Below are 20,705 nucleotides of genomic sequence, written 5' to 3' on the forward strand. Positions count from 1 at the left end.
TGTAACCCAGCATCAACAAGGTCTAACCCAGCATTACCAAGGTCTAACCCAGCATTAACAAGGTCTAACCCAGCATTACCAAGGTCTAACCCAGCATTACCAAGGTCTAACCCAGCATTACCAAGGTCTAACCCAGCATTACCAAGGTCTAACCCAGCATTACCAAGGTCTAACCCAGCATTAACAAGGTCTAACCCAGCATTAACAAGGTCTAACCCAGCATTACCAAGGTCTAACCCAGCATTACCAAGGTCTAACCCAGCATCAACAAGGTCTAACCCAGCATTACCAAGGTCTAACCCAGCATTAACAAGGTCTAACCCAGCATTACCAAGGTCTAACCCAGCATTACCAAGGTCTAACCCAGCATTACCAAGGTCTAACCCAGCATTACCAAGGCCTAACCCAGCATTACCAAGGTCTAACCCAGCATTACCAAGGTCTAACCCAGCATTACCAAGGTCTAACCCAGCATTACCAAGGTCTAACCCAGCATTACCAAGGTCTAACCCAGCATTACCAAGGTCTAACCCAGCATTAACAAGGTCTAACCCAGCATTAACAAGGTCTAACCCAGCATTAACAAGGTCTAACCCAGCATTAACAAGGTCTAACCCAGCATTACCAAGGTCTAACCCAGCATTACCAAGGTCTAACCCAGCATTACCAAGGTCTAACCCATTATTAACAAGGTCTAACCCAGCATTAACAAGGTCTAACCCAGCATTAACAAGGTCTAACCCAGCATTAACAAGGTCCATCCATGCATGGCTGCCTGTCTGTTTAGGGAATGGGAGAGTGCTGTAAGCAAGGGTGTAATTTCCCTCACCCCTCCTCACCCCGGGACTTCAAACAAGAATGTGTTTCCTTACATTAGCTTGCTGGAACAGTGTGTTCCAATAGGAATGCTAACGAGGCTAGCTATGCTAACAGACAGCCCTGCTGAGGGGGAGGCAGAGTGCTCTACAGAGCAGAGAGGGGAGAAAGAGGAGGAGAAGTCTGTCACCTTTACTGGTCGTTGTTCTGCCTTTAGTGTGATGCTACATACTTCTACAGTAGGTACTGATACGGATACTGATATAGGTTCTGATACTGGTATTGGTTCTGATACTGGTACGGCTCTGATACTGGTTCTGATACTGGTACTGGTTCTGGTTCTGATGCTGATACTGGTATTGATACTGGTACTGATACTAGTTCTGATACTGGTACTGGTATTGATACTGGTACTGATACTAGTTCTGATACTGGTACGGCTCTGATACTGGTTCTGATACTGGTACTGGTTCTGGTTCTGATGCTGATACTGGTATTGATACTGGTACTGGTATTGATACTGGTACTGATACTGGTTCTGATACTGGTTCTTGTACTGGTTCTGGTTCTGCCTAGAGCCGCTCCTATTTCTTTTCTCTCTCTCTTTCTTAGTCCTGTTCTCTCCTCTCTCCTCTCTCTGGTTCTGTTCTCTCCTCTCTCTTGGTCCTGTTCTCTCCTCTCTCCTCTCTCTGGTCCTGTTCTCTCCTCTCTCTTGGTCCTGTTCTCTCCTCTCTCCTCTCTCTTGGTCCTGTTCTCTGCTCTCTCCTCTCTCTTGGTCCTGTTCTTTGTTCTCTCCTCTCTCTTGGTCTTGTTCTCTCCTCTCTCTTGGTCCTGTTCTCTCCTCTCTCCTCTCTCTTGATCCTGTTCTCTGTTCTCTCCTCTCTCTTGGTCCTGTTCTCTCCTCTCTCTTGGTCCTGTTCTCTGCTCTCTCTTGGTCCTGTTCTCTGCTCTCTCCTCTCTCTTGGTCCTGTTCTTTGTTCTCTTCTCTCTCTTGGTCTTGTTTTCTCCTCTCTACTGGTCCTGTTCTCTCCTCTCTCTGGTCCTGTTCTCTCCTCTCTCTTGGTCCTGTTCTCTCCTCTCTCTTGGTCCTGTTCTCTGTTCTCTCCTCTCTCTTGGTCCTGTTCTCTCCTCTCTCTTGGTCCTGTTCTCTCCTCTCTCCTCTCTCTTGGTCCTGTTCTCTGTTCTCTCCTCTCTCTTGGTCCTGTTCTTTGTTCTCTCCTCTCTCTTGGTCCTGTTCTCGCCTCTCTCTTGGTCCTGTTCTCTCCTCTCTCCTGGTCCTGTTCTCTCCTCTCTCCTGGTCCTGTTCTCTCCTCTCTCCTGGTCCTGTTCTCTCCTCTCTCTGGTCCTGTTCTCTCCTCTCTCTTGGTCCTGTTCTCTCCTCTCTCTTGGTCCTGTTCTCTGTTCTCTCCTCTCTCTTGCTCCTGTTCTCTGTTCTCTCCTCTCTCTTGGTCCTGTTCTCTCCTCTCTCCTGGTCCTGTTCTCTCCTCTCTCCTGGTCCTGTTCTCTCCTCTCTCCTCTCTCTTGGTCCTGTTCTCTGTTCTCTCCTCTCTCTTGGTCCTGTTCTCTCCTCTCTCCTGGTCCTGTTCTCTCCTCTCTCTTGGTCCTGTTCTTTGTTCTCTCCTCTCTCTTGGTCCTGTTCTCGCCTCTCTCTTGGTCCTGTTCTCTCCTCTCTCCTGGTCCTGTTCTCTCCTCTCTCCTGGTCCTGTTCTCTCCTCTCTCCTGGTCCTGTTCTCTCCTCTCTCTGGTCCTGTTCTCTCCTCTCTCTTGGTCCTGTTCTCTCCTCTCTCTTGGTCCTGTTCTCTGTTCTCTCCTCTCTCTTGCTCCTGTTCTCTGTTCTCTCCTCTCTCTTGGTCCTGTTCTCTCCTCTCTCCTGGTCCTGTTCTCTCCTCTCTCCTGGTCCTGTTCTCTCCTCTCTCCTCTCTCTTGGTCCTGTTCTCTGTTCTCTCCTCTCTCTTGGTCCTGTTCTCTCCTCTCTCCTGGTCCTGTTCTCTCCTCTCTCTGGTCCTGTTCTCTCCTCTCTCTTGGTCCTGTTCTCTCCTCTCTCTTGGTCCTGTTCTCTCCTCTCTCCTGGTCCTGTTCTCTCCTCTCTCTTGGTCCTGTTCTCTCCTCTCTCCTCTCTCTTGGTCCTGTTCTCTCCTCTCTCCTCTCTCTTGGTCCTGTTCTCTGTTCTCTCCTCTCTCTTGGTCCTGTTCTCTCCTCTCTCTTGGTCCTGTTCTCTGTTCTCTCCTCTCTCTTGGTCCTGTTCTCTCCTCTCTCCTCTCTCTTGGTCATGTTCTCTCCTCTCTCTTGGTCCTGTTCTCTGTTCTCTCCTCTCTCTTGGTCCTGTTCTCTGTTCTCTCCTCTCTCTTGGTCCTGTTCTCTCCTCTCTCTTGGTCCTGTTCTCTGTTCTCTCCTCTCTCTTGGTCATGTTCTCTCCTCTCTCCTCTCTCTTGGTCATGTTCTCTCCTCTCTCCTCTCTCTTGGTCCTGTTCTCTGTTCTCTCCTCTCTCTTGGTCCTGTTCTCTCCTCTCTTTCTATTTCTGCCGCAAATGAGGGAGTCTTTCTATCCATCCCTGTGTTCTCCATCAAACCTCTGTCTCCTAGTATAGGTTATTTGTATCTATCACCCTCACTTCCTGTCTCTCTCTCTGTTTATCCCTCAGTCTCTTTATCCATCTCACTTCCTCTCTCTCTCTCTGTCCATCCCTCAGTCTCTTTATCCATCTCACGTCCTGTCTCTCTCTCTGTCCATCCCTCAGTCTCTTTATCCATCTCACTTCCTGTCTCTCTCTCTGTCCATCCCTCAGACTCTTTATCTATCTCACTTCCTGTCTCTCTCTCTGTCCATCCCTCAGTCTCTTTATCTATCTCACTTCCTGTCTCTCTCTCTGTCCATCCCTCAGTCTCTTTATCTATCTCACTTCCTGTCTCTCTCTCTGTCCATCCCTCAGTCTCTTTATCCATCTCACTTCCTGTCTCTCTCTCTGTCCATCCCTCAGTCTCTTTATCCATCTCACTTCCTGTCTCTCTCTCTCTGTCCATCCCTCAGTCTCTTTATCCATCTCACTTCCTGTCTCTCTCTCTGTCCATCCCTCAGTCTCTTTATCCATCTCACTTCCTGTCTCTCTCTCTGTCCATCCCTCAGTCTCTTTATCCATTTCACTTCCTGTCTCTCTCTCTGTCCATCCCTCAGTCTCTTTATCCATCTCACTTCCTGTCTCTCTCTCTGTCCATCCCTCAGTCTCTTTATCCATCTCACTTCCTGTCTCTCTCTCTGTCGATCCCTCAGTCTCTTTATCCATCTCTCTGGTTTCTCTCTCTACTCTACTATCTCTCCTGTGTGCTCCAGTTTGTCCCTGGCTCCTGGCAGAGAGGAGACAGCAGATCTGGGTCACCCAGTCACTCTAATGATGTCAGTGGAGAACTGTGCAGAGAAGTCACAGACGCATGCATACACACATACACACAGACTGAGGTGGGGGTCGACAGAGGTCATGGGAAGAAGACTCCATTCTGACCTCACTCTGAGACAGTTTCCTGTCAGATCGCTCTCCAGCTCACTATATCACACTCTCTCTGGTCTGGCATCCTGCTTACCACTGAGAAAAAAATATGATCTTGTCTGGCATCATGCTAACCACTGAGAACAGAGATGATCTGGTCTGGCATCCTGCTAACCACTGAGAACAGAGATGATCTGGTCTGGCATCATGCTAACAACTGAGAACAGAGATGATCTGGTCTGGCATCCTGCTAACCACTGAGAACAGAGATGATCTGGTCTGGCATCATGCTAACCACTGAGAACAGAGATGATCTGGTCTGGCATCATGCTAACCACTGAGAACAGAGATGATCTGGTCTGGCATCCTGCTAAGCACTGAGAACAGAGATGATCTGGTCTGGCATCATGCTAACCACTGAGAACAGAGATGATCTGGTCTGGCATCCTGCTTACCACTGAGAACTCTGGTCAGCCAGGTTTGTCCGTGACGACCGGTCTCTGTAGCCAGACTGTCCTCTCTGGGCAGCCAGGTTTGTCTGTGACGACCGGTCTCTGTAGCCAGACTGTCCTCTCTGGGCAGCCAGGTTTGTCTGTGACGACCGGTCTCTATAGCCAGACTGTCCTCTCTGGGCAGCCAGGTTTGTCCGTGACGACCGGTCTCTTTAGCCAGACTATCCTCTCTGGGCAGCCAGGTTTGTCTGTGACGACCAGTCTCTGTAGCCAGACTGTCCTCTCTGGGCAGCCAGGTTTGTCTGTGACGACCGGTCTCTGTAGCCAGACTGTCCTCTCTGGTCAGCCAGGTTTGTCTGTGACGACCGGTCTCTATAGCCAGACTGTCCTCTCTGGTCAGCCAGGTTTGTCTGTGACCACCGGTCTCTGTAGCCAGACTGTCCTCTCTGGGCAGCCAGGTTTGTCTGTGACGAGTGGTCTCTGTAGCCAGACTGTACTCTCTGGTCAGCCAGGTTTGTCTGTGACCACCGGTCTCTGTAGCCAGACTGTCCTCTCTGGTCAGCCAGGTTTGTCTGTGACCACCGGTCTCTGTAGCCAGACTGTACTCTCTGGTCAGCCAGGTTTGTCTGTGACGAGTGGTCTCTGTAGCCAGACTGTACTCTCTGGTCAGCCAGGTTTGTCTGTGACCACCGGTCTCTGTAGCCAGACTGTCCTCTCTGGTCAGCCAGGTTTGTCTGTGACCACCGGTCTCTATAGCCAGACTGTGCTCACTGAGTCTGTACCTAGTCAGTGTTTTCCTCAGTTTTCTATAAGTCACAGTGGTCAGATAGTCTGCCACCAAGTACTGTCTGTAGCATTGAAGTTTACTTGGATTTTGTTTGTGGTGTCTTTCCAATGGGTGATGTATTTTTCTTTTTGCTTTGTGATGATTTGGTTGGGCCAGATTTTCTGAGGGCTGTCCTGAGGCTCTATGGGGTTGGTTTGGGTTAGTGAACTGAGCCTCAGAACCAGCTGGCTGAGGGGACTCTTCTCTGGTTTCATCTCTTGACATTGTAGAGCTGTGTGATGGAATGTTTTGGGATCACCTTTTTTTAGATGGTTGTAAAATTTGATGGCTCTTTTTTATATTTGAATGAGGTGGGGGCTTTGGCCCAATTCTGCTCTACATGCGTTATTTGGAGTTTTTCTTTGCACTTGCAACACAGTCTGGCAAAACTCTGCATGTAGTATTTCAATTGGATGTTTGTCCCATTTGGTAAATTAATTATTAATACTTCACTGCCATATAGAGCAACTGGTTCAATAACTGATTCGATTTTTGTTGTTGACAGATTCTAATTGGAATTTCGATTTTAATGTTCCTTCCTGGCATGCTCTTCTTGCTTTGTCTCTCAGCTCATTCACAGCCATGTGAAAGCGACCTGTGTTGCTGATATTTAGGCCTAGATACGTGTAGTTTTTTGTGTGTTCTAATAGAACTGTGTCCAAATATAATTTATATTTTTCATCCTGATTTCCAGACCTTTTCTGGAATATCATTATATTCTTTTTTTTTTTTTGGTTAACGGTCAGAGCACAGGTCTGACAGAACCTGTGGTTAACGGTCAGAGCCCAGGTCTGACAGAACCTGTGGTTAACGGTCAGAGCCCAGGTCTGACAGAACCTGTGGTTAACGGTCAGAGCCCAGGTCTGACAGAACCTGTGGTTAACGGTCAGAGCCCAGGTCTGACAGAACCTGTGGTTAACGGTCAGAGCCCAGGTCTGACAGAACCTGTGGTTAACGGTCAGAGCCCAGGTCTGACGGAACCTGTGGTTAACGGTCAGAGCTCAGGTCTGACGGAACCTGTGGTTAACGGTCAGAGCCCAGGTCTGACGGAACCTGTGGTTAACAGTCAGAGCCCAGGTCTGACAGAACCTGTGGTTAACGGTCAGAGCCCAGGTCTGACAGAACCTGTGGTTAACGGTCAGAGCCCAGGTCTGACAGAACCTGTGGTTAACGGTCAGAGCCCAGGTCTGACAGAACCTGTGGTTAACGGTCAGAGCCCAGGTCTGACAGAACCTGTGGTTAACGGTCAGAGCCCAGGTCTGACAGAACCTGTGATAAACGGTCAGAGCCCAGGTCTGACGGAACCTGTGGTTAACAGTCAGAGCCCAGGTCTGACAGAACCTGTGGTTAACGGTCAGAGCCCAGGTCTGACAGAACCTGTGGTTAACGGTTAGAGTCCAGGTCAGAAACAGATGATCTAGGTGCTGCTGTAACTCCTCCTTAGTGGGAGACAGCAGCACCAGGTCATCTGCATACAGCAGACCCTCCTTAGTGGGAGACAGCAGCACCAGGTCATCTGCATACAGCAGACCCTCCTTAGAGGGAGACGGCAGCACCAGGTCATCTGCATACAGCAGACCCTCCTTAGTGGGAGACGGCAGCACCAGGTCATCTGCATACAGCAGACCCTCCTTAGTGGGAGACAGCAGCACCAGGTCATCTGCATACAGCAGACCCTCCTTAGTGGGAGACAGCAGCACCAGGTCATCTGTCTACAGCAGACCCTCCTTAGTGGGAGACAGCAGCACCAGGTCATCTGCGTACAGTAGACCCTCCTTAGTGGGAGACGGCAGCACCAGGTCATCTGCATACAGCAGACCCTCCTTAGTGGGAGACAGCAGCACCAGGTCATCTGCATACAGCAGACCCTCCTTAGAGGGAGACGGCAGCACCAGGTCATCTGCATACAGCAGACCCTCCTTAGTGGGAGACAGCAGCACCAGGTCATCTGCATACAGCAGACCCTCCTTAGAGGGAGACGGCAGCACCAGGTCATCTGCATACAGCAGACCCTCCTTAGTGGGAGATGGCAGCACCAGGTCATCTGCATACAGCAGACCCTCCTTAGTGGGAGACAGCAGCACCAGGTAATCTGCATACAGCAGACCCTCCTTAGTGGGAGATGGCAGCACCAGGTCATCTGCATACAGCAGACCCTCCTTAGTGGGAGATGGCAGCACCAGGTCATCTGCATACAGCAGACCCTCCTTAGTGGGAGACAGCAGCACCAGGTCATCTGCGTACAGCAGACCCTCCTTAGTGGGAGACAGCAGCACCAGGTCATCTGTCTACAGCAGACCCTCCTTAGTGGGAGACAGCAGCACCAGGTCATCTGCGTACAGTAGACCCTCCTTAGTGGGAGACGGCAGCACCAGGTCATCTGCATACAGCAGACCCTCCTTAGTGGGAGACAGCAGCACCAGGTCATCTGCATACAGCAGACCCTCCTTAGAGGGAGATGGCAGCACCAGGTCATCTGCATACAGCAGACCCTCCTTAGTGGGAGACAGCAGCACCAGGTCATCTGCATACAGCAGACCCTCCTTAGAGGGAGACGGCAGCACCAGGTCATCTGCATACAGCAGACCCTCCTTAGTGGGAGATGGCAGCACCAGGTCATCTGCATACAGCAGACCCTCCTTAGTGGGAGACAGCAGCACCAGGTCATCTGCATACAGCAGACCCTCCTTAGTGGGAGATGGCAGCACCAGGTCATCTGCATACAGCAGACCCTCCTTAGTGGGAGATGGCAGCACCAGGTCATCTGCATACAGCAGACCCTCCTTAGTGGGAGACAGCAGCACCAGGTCATCTGCGTACAGCAGACCCTCCTTAGTGGGAGACAGCAGCACCAGGTCATCTGCATACAGCAGACCCTCCTTAGTGGGAGACAGCAGCACCAGGTCATCTGCATACAGCAGACCCTCCTTAGTGGGAGACGGCAGCACCAGGTCATCTGCATACAGCAGACCCTCCTTAGTGGGAGACGGCAGCACCAGGTCATCTGCATACAGCAGACCCTCCTTAGTGGGAGACAGCAGCACCAGGTCATCTGCGTACAGCAGACCCTCCTTAGTGGGAGACAGCAGCACCAGGTCATCTGCATACAGCAGACCCTCCTTAGTGGGAGACGGCAGCACCAGGTCATCTGCATACAGCAGACCCTCCTTAGAGGGAGATGGCAGCACCAGGTCATCTGCATACAGCAGACCCTCCTTAGTGGGAGACGGCAGCACCAGGTCATCTGTCTACAGCAGACCCTCCTTAGTGGGAGACAGCAGCACCAGGTCATCTGCATACAGCAGACCCTCCTTAGTGGGAGACGGCAGCACCAGGTCATCTGCATACAGCAGACCCTCCTTAGTGGGAGACGGCAGCACCAGGTCATCTGCATACAGCAGACCCTCCTTAGTGGGAGACAGCAGCACCAGGTCATCTGCATACATCAGACCCTCCTTAGTGGGAGACGGCAGCACCAGGTCATCTGCATACAGCAGACCCTCCTTAGTGGGAGACGGCAGCACCAGGTCATCTGCATACATCAGACACTTGATTTCAGTGTTGTGCAGGGTGATACCAGGTGCTGCCGATTCTTCTAATGTTTTTGCCAATTCATTAATGTAGATGTTAAATAGTGTTGGACTTATTGAGCAGCCCTGTTTCACTCCACGTCCCTGAGAGAAGATGTCTGTTTGCTTGTTGCCAATTTTAACCGCACATTTGTTTTTAGTGTACACTGATTTAAAAACATATGTTTTCCCTCCAATTCCACTTTCTATTAGTTAAAAAAAAGACCTTTGTGCCAAATTGAATCAAATGCTTTCTTGAAGTCTACAAAACACGAGTAGATTGTGCCTTTGTTTTGGTTTACTTGTTGGTCAATTAGAGTGTGGAGGGTGGAAATGAGGTCTTTTAAAAAAATCCAATCTGGCTTCTGTTGAGGACGTTGTGTTCATCAAGGACATGGTGTAGTCTGCTATTTATGATACTGCAGAGAATTTAACTCTTTGGACTCATCACATGAGCTGCTGCGACTGTTTATGATCTATCCTGTTGCCTAGTCACTTTATCCCTACCTATATGTACATGGCTACCTCAATTACTTTGTACCCCTAAACATCGACTTGGTACTGGTACCCCGTGTATACAGCCAAGTTATTACCTCGTACCCCAGCACATCAACTCAGTACTGGTACCCCGTGTATACAGCCAAGTTATTACCTCGTACCCCAGCACATCAACTCAGTACTGGTACCCCGTGTATACAGCCAAGTTATTACCTCGTACCCCAGCACATCAACTCAGTACTGGTACCCCGTGTATACAGCCAAGTTATTACCTCGTACCCCAGCACATCAACTCAGTACTGGTACCCAGTGTATACAGCCAAGTTATTACCTCGTACCCCTACACATCAACTCAGTACTGGTACCCAGTGTATACGGCCAAGTTATTACCTCGTACCCCTACACATCAACTCAGTACTGGTACCCAGTGTATACAGCCAAGTTATTACCTCGTACCCCTACACATCAACTCAGTACTGGTACCCAGTGTATACAGCCAAGTTATTACCTCGTACCCCAGCACATCAACTCAGTACTGGTACCCCGTGTATACAGCCAAGTTATTACCTCGTACCCCAGCACATCAACTCAGTACTGGTACCCCGTGTATACAGCCAAGTTATTACCTCGTACAGCAGCACATCAACTCAGTACTGGTACCCTGTGTATACAGCCAAGTTATTACCTCGTACCCCAGCACATCAACTCAGTACTGGTACCCCGTGTATACAGCCAAGTTATTACCTCGTACAGCAGCACATCAACTCAGTACTGGTACCCCGTGTATACAGTACTGAGTTGTCTCTCTGCATTGTTGGGAAGGGCCCGTCAGTCAGCATGTCATTGTTGGGAAGGGCCCGTCAGTAAGCATTTCATTGTTGGGAAGGGCCCGTCAGTCAGCATGTCATTGTTGGGAAGGGCCCGTCAGTCAGCATTTCATTGTTGGGAAGGGCCCGTCAGTCAGCATTTCATTGTTGGGAAGGGCCCGTCAGTCAGCATGTCATTGTTGGGAAGGGCCCGTCAGTCAGCATGTCATTGTTGGGAAGGGCCCGTCAGTCAGCATGTCATTGTTGGGAAGGGCCCGTCAGTTAGCATGTCATTGTTGGGAAGGGCCCGTCAGTCAGCATGTCATTGTTGGGAAGGGCCCGTCAGTCAGCATGTCATTGTTGGGAAGGGCCCGTCAGTAAGCATTTCATTGTTGGGAAGGGCCCGTCAGTCAGCATGTCATTGTTGGGAAGGGCCCGTCAGTCGGCATGTCGTTGTTGGGAAGGGCCCGTCAGTCAGCATGTCATTGTTGGGAAGGGCCCGTCAGTCAGCATGTCATTGTTGGGAAGGGCCCGTCAGTCAGCATGTCATTGTTGGGAAGGGCCCGTCAGTAAGCATGTCATTGTTGGGAAGGGCCCGTCAGTCAGCATGTCATTGTTGGGAAGGGCCCGTCAGTCAGCATGTCATTGTTGGGAAGGGCCCGTCAGTCAGCATGTCATTGTTGGGAAGGGCCCGTCAGTCAGCATTTCATTGTTGGGAAGGGCCCGTCAGTCAGCATTTCATTGTTGGGAAGGGCCCGTCAGTCAGCATGTCATTGTTGGGAAGGGCCCGTCAGTCAGCATGTCATTGTTGGGAAGGGCCCGTCAGTCAGCATGTCATTGTTGGGAAGGGCCCGTCAGTCAGCATGTCATTGTTGGGAAGGGCCCGTCAGTCAGCATGTCATTGTTGGGAAGGGCCCGTCAGTCAGCATGTCATTGTTGGGAAGGGCCCGTCAGTAAGCATTTCATTGTTGGGAAGGGCCCGTCAGTTAGCATGTCATTGTTGGGAAGGGCCCGTCAGTCAGCATGTCATTGTTGGGAAGGGCCCGTCAGTCAGCATGTCATTGTTGGGAAGGGCCCGTCAGTCAGCATGTCATTGTTGGGAAGGGCCCGTCAGTCAGCATTTCATTGTTGGGAAGGGCCCGTCAGTCAGCATGTCATTGTTGGGAAGGGCCCGTCAGTTAGCATGTCATTGTTGGGAAGGGCCCGTCAGTCAGCATGTCATTGTTGGGAAGGGCCCGTCAGTCAGCATTTCATTGTTGGGAAGGGCCCGTCAGTCAGCATGTCATTGTTGGGAAGGGCCCGTCAGTCAGCATTTCATTGTTGGGAAGGGCCCGTCAGTCAGCATTTCATTGTTGGGAAGGGCCCGTCAGTCAGCATTTCATTGTTAGTCTACACCTGCTGTTTACGATGTGACAAATAACATTTGATTTGAGTCCAATCAAATCAAAATCAAATCAAATGTATTTATAAAGCCCTTTTTACATCAGTCGATGTCACAAAGTGCTGTACAGAAACCCAGCCTAAAACCCCAAACAGCAAGCAATGCAGGTGTAGAAGCACGGTGGCTAGGAAAAACTCCCCAGAAAGGCAGGAACACAGGAAGAAACCTAGAGAGGAACCAGGCTATGAGGGGTGGCCAGTCCTCTGCTGGCTGTGCCGGGTGGAGATTATAACAGAACATGGCCAAGATGTTCAAATGTTCATAAATGACCAGCATGGTCAAATAATAATAATCACAGTAGTTGTCAAGGGTGCAACAGGTCAGCACCTCAGGAGTACATGTCAGTTGGCTTTTCATAGCCGATCATTCAGAGTATCTCTACCGCTCCTGCTGTCTCTAGAGAGTTGAAAACAGCAGGTCTGGGACAGGTAGCACGTCCGGTGAACAGGTCAGGGTTCCATAGCCGCAGGCAGAACAGTTGAAACTGGAGCAGCAGCACGGCCAGGAGTCGTTATGTGTGTGTCTGAGTGCACGCCTCTGTACGTGTTTGAATGTGTGTGTGTGTGTGTGTGTGTGTGTGTGTGTGTGTGTGTGTGTGTGTGTGTGTGTGTGTGTGTGTGTGTGTGTGTGTGTGTGTGTCTCTACTCCCTACCTGCAGTATAAGCAACATCTGTATGATAGAGGGGGGGACACGGGCGCGGGGGCGGGACAGGGCGTCCTCCAGCTTGATGTTCAGAGTGATGATGCTTCTGAAGTGAAGCAGGGCCAGCTGACGCACCGACGGCTCCTTACCCTGGTGGAGATTACACACAGAGATTACACACAGAGATTACACACACAGAGATTACACACACAGAGATTACACACAGAGATTACACACACAGAGATTACACACACAGAGATTACACACATAGATTACACACAGAGATTACACACAGAGATTACACACAGAGAGATTACACACAGAGAGATTACACAGAGATTACACACAGAGATTACACACACAGAGATCACATACAGAGATTACACACAGAGATTACACACACAGAGATTACACACACAGAGATTACACACAGAGATTACACACAGAGATTACACACATCGATTACACACAGAGATTACACACAGAGATTACACACAGAGATTACACACAGAGATCACACACAGAGATCACACACAGAGATTACGAGAGAGGGAGAGAGAGACAGAGACAGAGAGAGAGAGAGAGAGAGAGAGAGAGAACTAGAATGCTATTTGGCCCTAAACAGAGAGTACACAGTGGCAGAATACCTGACCACTGTGACTGACCCAAACTTAAGGAAAGCTTTGACTATGTACAGACTCAGTGAGCATAGCCTTGCTATTGAGAAAGGCCGCCGTAGGCAGACATGGCTCTCAAGAGAAGACAGGCTATGTGCTCACTGCCCACAAAATGAGGTGGAAACTGAGCTGCACTTCCTAACCTCCTGCCCAATGTATGACCATATTAGAGACATATTTCCCTCAGATTACACAGATCCACAAAGAATTCGAAAACAAATCCAATTTTGATAAACTCCCATATCTACTGGGTGAAATTCCACAGTGTGCCATCACAGCAGCAAGATTTGTGACCTGTTGCCACAAGAAAAGGTCAACCAGTGAAGAACAAACAGCATTGTAAATACAACCCATATTTATGCTTATTTATTTTAACTTGTGTGCTTTAACCATTCGTACATTGTTACAACACTGTATATATATAATATGACATTTGTAATGTCTTTATTGTTTTGAAACTTCTGTATGTGTAATGTTTACTGTTAATTTGTATTGTTTGTTTCACTTTTGTGTATTGTCTACCTCACTTGCTTTGGCAATGTTAACACATGTTTCCCATGCCAATAAAGCCCCTTGAATTGAATTGAATTGAATTGACAGACAGACAGACAGACAGACAGACAGACAGACAGACAGACAGCCAGACAGCCAGACAGACAGACAGACAGACAGACAGACAGACAGACAGACAGAGACAGACAGACAGACAGACAGACAGACAGAGAGAAAGAGACAGACAGACAGAGAGAAAGAGACAGACAGACAGACAGAGAGAAAGAGACAGACAGACAGACAGAGAGAAAGAGACAGACAGACTCAACATTCTATTGTGGAGCTCCTGCAACTAAATTATAAACAGTACTGACACCCTTAATGAGTAACTGTACCTGTACTGGGTAGAAGATAGCCTGAAGCATGGACAGAACATCACAGAAGAAGAAGTCCCACGTCTCTGCCAAGGAGTCCAATAGCTTCTGACCTGGAGACAACCAGGAAGTCAAAGTAACCAATCAGAAATTAGCACTTGGTGTTAATTAGCATAGACTCAAAAGTGTGAATGTTCTATGTTTGATATGTTGTAATTTCTCCTGGTTTGTCACAGATACTGTCACAGATCCTCAAAACCACAGCAGCAGAGAGCTGCATCAACACCTCTCACACACTGAGATCTGAGACCTGCTTGTGGCAGAGGGAATCCGGAGAGAGATTTAGTTATCAGTTAGCTGTTTCTGAGCAGTGCTGCCAAATGGCACAGTGGTGTGGGCCGCTGGGTCACGGTGGCGGCTGTGTTACGGTGGCGGGTACGGCTGGGTCACGGTGGTGGGGACGGCTGGGTCACGGTGGCGGGGAGCGGCTGGGTCACGGCTGGAGCAGAGGGCTACTGGGTTCAACCATCTGAAGAGGACAAGTCATTTTGAAAGGGTTCTATTGTGAGAAGCTGACTGACTGACACCAGACGAGGAACCGAAGAGAGGCAGTAAAGGGAGGGAGGAAGGATAGGAGGGTGAGGGACGAGGCCTGGTTCAACTTCTTCAACAATGTCAAATCTCACATCTGGTTGTGGTCTGAGGGCTGTGACGTTAGTAACACTTCCTGTCTGGTCGCCATGACAATAGCACTTCAGCAGAAATAAGCTGTGTACTTGATGTCAGGGTCAGGTGGTTTGAGCGTCTTCACCACTTGACAATACCTCAACAGAGACGATAATGGGCCACAATAGGCTACATCATGACCAACCAGTACTTCAGAAAGTACTTCAAACAATGCTATGACAGTACTTCAAACAGTACTAAAACAGTACTTCAAACATGACTTCAAACAGTACTTCAAACAGTACTACAACAGTACTTCAAATAGTACTACGACAGTACTTCAAACAGTACTACGACAGTACTTCAAACAGTACTATACCAGAACTTCAAACAGTACTACGACAGTACTTCAAGCAGTACTACTGCGGTACTTCAAACAGTACTATGACAGTACTTCAAACAGAACTATGACAGTACTTCAAACAGTACCACGGCAGTACTTCAAACAGTACTACGGCAGTACTTCAAACAGTACTACTGTGGTACTTCAAACAGTACTACGACAGTACTTCAAACAGTACTACGACAGTACTTCAAACAGTACTATGACAGTACTTCAAACAGTACTATGACAGTACTTCAAACAGTACTACGACAGTACTTCAAACAGTACTACGACAGTACTTCAAACAGTACTACTGCGGTACTTCAAACAGTACTACAACATCACTTCAAACAGTACTACGACAGTACTTCAAACAGTACAAACAGTGCTACGACAGTACTTCAAACAGTACTACAACATCACTTCAAACAGTACTACAACAACACTTCAAACAGTACTACGACAGTACTTCAAACAGTGCTACATCTTTATTGTATTAGTAATGTAGCATGATACATACCTTCATAGAACCGCATTTTGTCCCTCAGTATCACCATTCCCTTTGTCAGCAGCTGATTCTGCAGAGGAAAGAAAACAAGGTTTCACATTCTACGACCAGGACTTTTTTTTACTATATTATGAGTAATGTTAGTAATATCCACATATATTAGTAATATCAGAGTAATGTTAGTAATATTTGAGTAATATTAGTAATACTAGAGTAATGTTAGTAATATCTGAGTAATATTAGTAATATCAGAGTAATGCTAGTAATAGTCATGTTAATATCAGAGTCATGTTAATATCAGAGTCATGTTAATATCAGAGTCATGTTAATATCAGAGTCATGTTAATATCAGAGTCATGTTAATATCAGAGTCATGCTAATATCAGAGTCATGCTAATATCAGAGTCATGCTAATATCAGAGTCATGCTAATATCAGAGTCATGTTAATATCAGAGTCATGTTAATATCAGAGTCATGTTAATATCAGAGTCATGTTAATATCAGAGTCATGTTAATATCAGAGTCATGTTAATATCAGAGTCATGTTAATATCAGAGTCATGTTAATATCAGAGTCATGTTAATATCAGAGTCATGTTAATATCAGAGTCATGTTAATATCAGAGTCATGTTAATATCAGAGTCATGTTAATATCAGAGTCATGTTAATATCAGAGTCATGTTAATATCAGAGTCATGTTAATATCAGAGTCATGTTAATATCAGAGTCATGTTAATATCAGAGTCATGTTAATATCAGAGTCATGTTAATATCAGAGTCATGTTAATATCAGAGTCATGCTAATATCAGAGTCATGCTAATATCAGAGTCATGTTAATATCAGAGTCATGTTAATATCAGAGTCATGTTAATATCAGAGTCATGTTAGTATCAGTGCTGAGGTGCAGAGAGACAGTCTCTTACTTGGAGGTATTCAGTGAAGAAAGAGCCCAGCTCCGTCTTCAGTAGTTGCCTAGAAGAAAACAGCAGTTTAACATCAGTGACCAGTTAGCGTTATGAAGGCTAGGGTTAAGGTTGAGCTGGGGTGTGGACATGAAGCTAGGGTTAGGGTTGATCTGGGGTGTGGACATGAAGCTAGGGTTAGGGTTGATCTGGGGTGTGGACATGAAGCTAGGGTTAAGGTTGATCTGGGGTGTGGACATGAAGCTAGGGTTAAGGTTGATCTGGGGTGTGGACATGAAGCTAGGGTTAAGGTTGATCTGGGGTGTGGACATGGAGCTAGGGTTAAGGTTGATCTGGGGTGTGGACATGGAGCTAGGGTTAAGGTTGATCTGGGGTGTGGACATGAAGCTAGGGTTAAGGTTGATCTGGGGTGTGGACATGAAGCTAGGGTTAATGAGCTGGGGTGTGGACATGAAGCTAGGGTTAATGAGCTAGGGTGTGGACATGAAGCTAGGGTTAAGGTTGAACTGGGGTGTGGACATGAAGCTAGGGTTAATGAGCTAGGGTGTGGACATGAAGCTAGGGTTAATGAGCTAGGGTGTGGACATGAAGCTAGGGTTAATGAGCTAGGGTGTGGACATGAAGCTAGGGTTAATGAGCTGGGGTGTGGACATGAAGCTAGGGTTAATGAGCTAGGGTGTGGACATGAAGCTAGGGTTAATGAGCTAGGGTGTGGACATGAAGCTAGGGTTAATGAGCTAGGGTGTGGACATGAAGCTAGGGTTAATGAGCTAGGGTGTGGACATGAAGCTAGGGTTAAGGTTGAACTGGGGTGTGGACATGAAGCTAGGGTTAATGAGCTAGGGTGTGGACATGAAGCTAGGGTTAATGAGCTAGGGTGTGGACATGAAGCTAGGGTTAATGAGCTAGGGTGTGGACATGAAGCTAGGGTTAATGAGCTGGGGTGTGGACATGAAGCTAGGGTTAATGAGCTAGGGTGTGGACATGAAGCTAGGGTTAATGAGCTAGGGTGTGGACATGAAGCTAGGGTTAATGAGCTAGGGTGTGGACATGAAGCTAGGGTTAATGAGCTAGGGTGTGGACATGAAGCTAGGGTTAATGAGCTAGGGTGTGGACATGAAGCTAGGGTTAATGAGCTAGGGTGTGGACATGAAGCTAGGGTTAATGAGCTAGGGTGTGGACATGAAGCTAGGGTTAATGAGCTAGGGTGTGGACATGAAGCTAGGGTTAATGAGCTAGGGTGTGGACATGAAGCTAGGGTTAATGAGCTAGGGTGTGGACATGAAGCTAGGGTTAATGAGCTAGGGTGTGGACATGAAGCTAGGGTTAATGAGCTAGGGTGTGGACATGAAGCTAGGGTTAATGAGCTAGGGTGTGGACATGAAGCTAGGGTTAATGAGCTAGGGTGTGGACATGAAGCTAGGGTTAATGAGCTAGGGTTAGGGAACAACACAGTCATATAGTAAGAAACTCTCCCCACAGTGAACTTCTTTAGGAAAACAGATCTAATGTTGGAAACAAACATCATTATGTTGACATCCAGAGTCACATTTATTTATTTTCCAAGTTATAGAACACAATATGTTACATACAGCAGGTTTTTAAAGAACCAAAGAGTTTAATCTGCTGAGTGTTTTCCTTTTTGCCATGGAATAAATATATCATCACTGGTGTCCTGACCTCCATTCTGAACTGGGTGGTCTCAGTCCCATCTGACCTCCATTCTGAACTGGGTGGTCTAAGTCCCCCCTGACCTCCATTCTGAACTGGGTGGTCTCAGTCCCCCCTGACCTCCATACTGAACTGGGTGGTCTCAGTCCCACCTGACCTCCATTCTGAACTGGGTGGTCTCAGTCCCACCTGACCTCCATTCTGAACTGGGTGTTCTCAGTGTCTCCTGACCTCCATTCTGAACTGGGTGGTCTCAGTCCCACCTGACCTCCATTCTGAACTGGGTGGTCTCAGTCCCGCCTGACCTCCATTCTGAACTGGGTGGTCTCAGTCCCCCCTGACCTCCATTCTGAACTGGGTAGTCTCAGTCCCCCCTGACCTCCATACTGAACTGGGTGGTCTCAGTGTCTCCTGACCTCCATTCTGAACTGGGTGGTCTCAGTGTCTCCTGACCTCCATTCTGAACTGGGTGGTCTCAGTCCCGCCTGACCTCCATTCTGAACTGGGTGGTCTCAGTCCCCCCTGACCTCCATACTGAACTGGGTGGTCTCAGTCCCCCCTGACCTCCATACTGAACTGGGTGGTCTCAGTGTCTCCTGACCTCCATTCTGAACTGGGTGGTCTCAGTGTCTCCTGACCTCCATTCTGAACTGGGTGGTCTCAGTCCCCTCTGACCTCCATTCTGAACTGGGTGGTCTCAGTCCCATCTGACCTCCATTCTGAACTGGGTGGTCTCAGTCCCATCTGACCTCCATTCTGAACTGGGTGGTCTCAGTCCCATCTGACCTCCATACTGAACTGGGTGGTCTCAGTCCCATCTGACCTCCATTCTGAACTGGGTGGTCTCATTCCCATCTGACCTCCATTCTGAACTGGGTGGTCTCAGTCCCATCTGACCTCCATTCTGAACTGGGTGGTCTCAGTCCCCCCTGACCTCCATACTGAACTGGGTGGTCTCAGTCCCCCCTGACCTCCATTCTGAACTGGGTGGTCTCAGTCCCCCCTGACCTCCATTCTGAACTGGGTGGTCTCAGTCCCCCCTGACCTCCATTCTGAACTGGGTGGTCTCAGTCCCCCCTGACCTCCATTCTGAACTGGGTGGTCTCAGTCCCATCTGACCTCCATTCTGAACTGGGTGGTCTCAGTCCCATCTGACCTCCATTCTGAACTGGGTGGTCTCAGTCCCCCCTGACCTCCATTCTGAACTGGGTGGTCTCAGTCCCATCTGACCTCCATTCTGAACTGGGTGGTCTCAGTCCCATCTGACCTCCATTCTGAACTGGGTGGTCTCAGTCCCATCTGACCTCCATTCTGAACTGGGTGGTCTCAGTCCCATCTGACCTCCATTCTGAACTGGGTGGTCTCAGTCCCATCTGACCTCCATTCTGAACTGGGTGGTCTCAGTCCCCCCTGACTTCCATTCTGAACTGGGTGGTCTCAGTCCCACCTGACCTCCATTCTGAACTGGGTGGTCTCAGTCCCCCCTGACCTCCATTCTGAACTGGGTGGTCTCAGTCCCCCCTGACCTCCATTCTGAACTGGGTGGGCTCATTCCCATCTGACCTCCATTCTGAACTGGGTGGTCTCAGTCCCATCTGACCTCCATTCTGAACTGGGTGGTCTCAGTCCCCCCTGACCTCCATCTGAACTGGGTGGTCTCAGTCCCCCTCTGACCTCCATTCTGAACTGGGTGGTCTCAGTCCCCCCTGACCTCCATTCTGAACTGGGTGGTCTCAGTCCCATCTGACCTCCATTCTGAACTGGGTGTTCTCAGTCCCCCCTGACCTCCATTCTGAACTGGGTGGACACACAGAAGTAGAGACTAGACACACTATGCCACATTGTTCCTGTCTCCTTCAACACCTTCCTCACCCTTTTCACTGCCTCTCTCGCTTTCCTCACCCTTCTCACTGCCTCTCTCTTCCTCACCCTTCTCACTGCCTCTCTCTTCCTCACCCTTTTCACTGCCTCTCTCGCTTTCCTCACCCTTCTCACTGCCTCTCTCTTTCCTCACCCTTCTCACTGCCTCTCTCTCTTTCCTCACCCTTCTCACTGCCTCTCTAACTGCCTCTCTTTCCACACCCTTCTCACTGCCTCTCTCTCTTTCCACACCCTTCTCACTGCCTCTCTTTCTTCACCCTTCTCACTGCCTCTCTCTCTTTCCTCACCCTTCTCACTGCCTCTCTCTCTTTCCTCACCCTTCTCACTGCCTCTCTAACTGCCTCTCTTTCCACACCCTTCTCACTGCCTCTCTTTCCTCACCCTTCTCACTGCCTCTCTCTCTTTCCACACCCTTCTCACTGCCTCTCTTTCCTCACCCTTCTCACTGCCTCTCTCTCTTTCCTCACCCTTCTCACTGCCTCTCTAACTGCCTCTCTTTCCTCACCCTTCTCACTGCCTCTCTCTTGAGTAAAGGTATACTTGAGTAAAGGTTAAAGATACCTTAATAGAAAATGACTCACCGTACCAGTGAA

The 20,705-nt window shown here is 48.8% G+C and overlaps 1 protein-coding gene across 1 annotated transcript in view; it reads right to left on the reverse strand.

Moving 5' to 3' along the window:
- prr5b (proline rich 5b (renal)) overlaps window positions 1–16,631 on the reverse strand; it is a 26,323-nt gene extending 9,692 nt beyond the window's left edge. Inside the window, exons 1-4 of the mRNA XM_038978005.1 lie at window positions 16,561–16,631; window positions 15,648–15,705; window positions 14,098–14,189; window positions 12,543–12,683 (exon numbers count right to left, since the gene is read on the reverse strand). Of these exons, the coding sequence (XP_038833933.1) occupies window positions 12,543–12,683; window positions 14,098–14,189; window positions 15,648–15,684 (270 nt within the window). The 5' untranslated portion in view covers window positions 15,685–15,705; window positions 16,561–16,631. The remainder of the gene's footprint in view (window positions 1–12,542; window positions 12,684–14,097; window positions 14,190–15,647; window positions 15,706–16,560) is intronic.
- Window positions 16,632–20,705: the final 4,074 nt, after the last annotated feature.

Source organism: Salvelinus namaycush, chromosome 38 (assembly GCF_016432855.1).
Source record: "Salvelinus namaycush isolate Seneca chromosome 38, SaNama_1.0, whole genome shotgun sequence".
Taxonomy (NCBI): domain Eukaryota; kingdom Metazoa; phylum Chordata; class Actinopteri; order Salmoniformes; family Salmonidae; genus Salvelinus; species Salvelinus namaycush.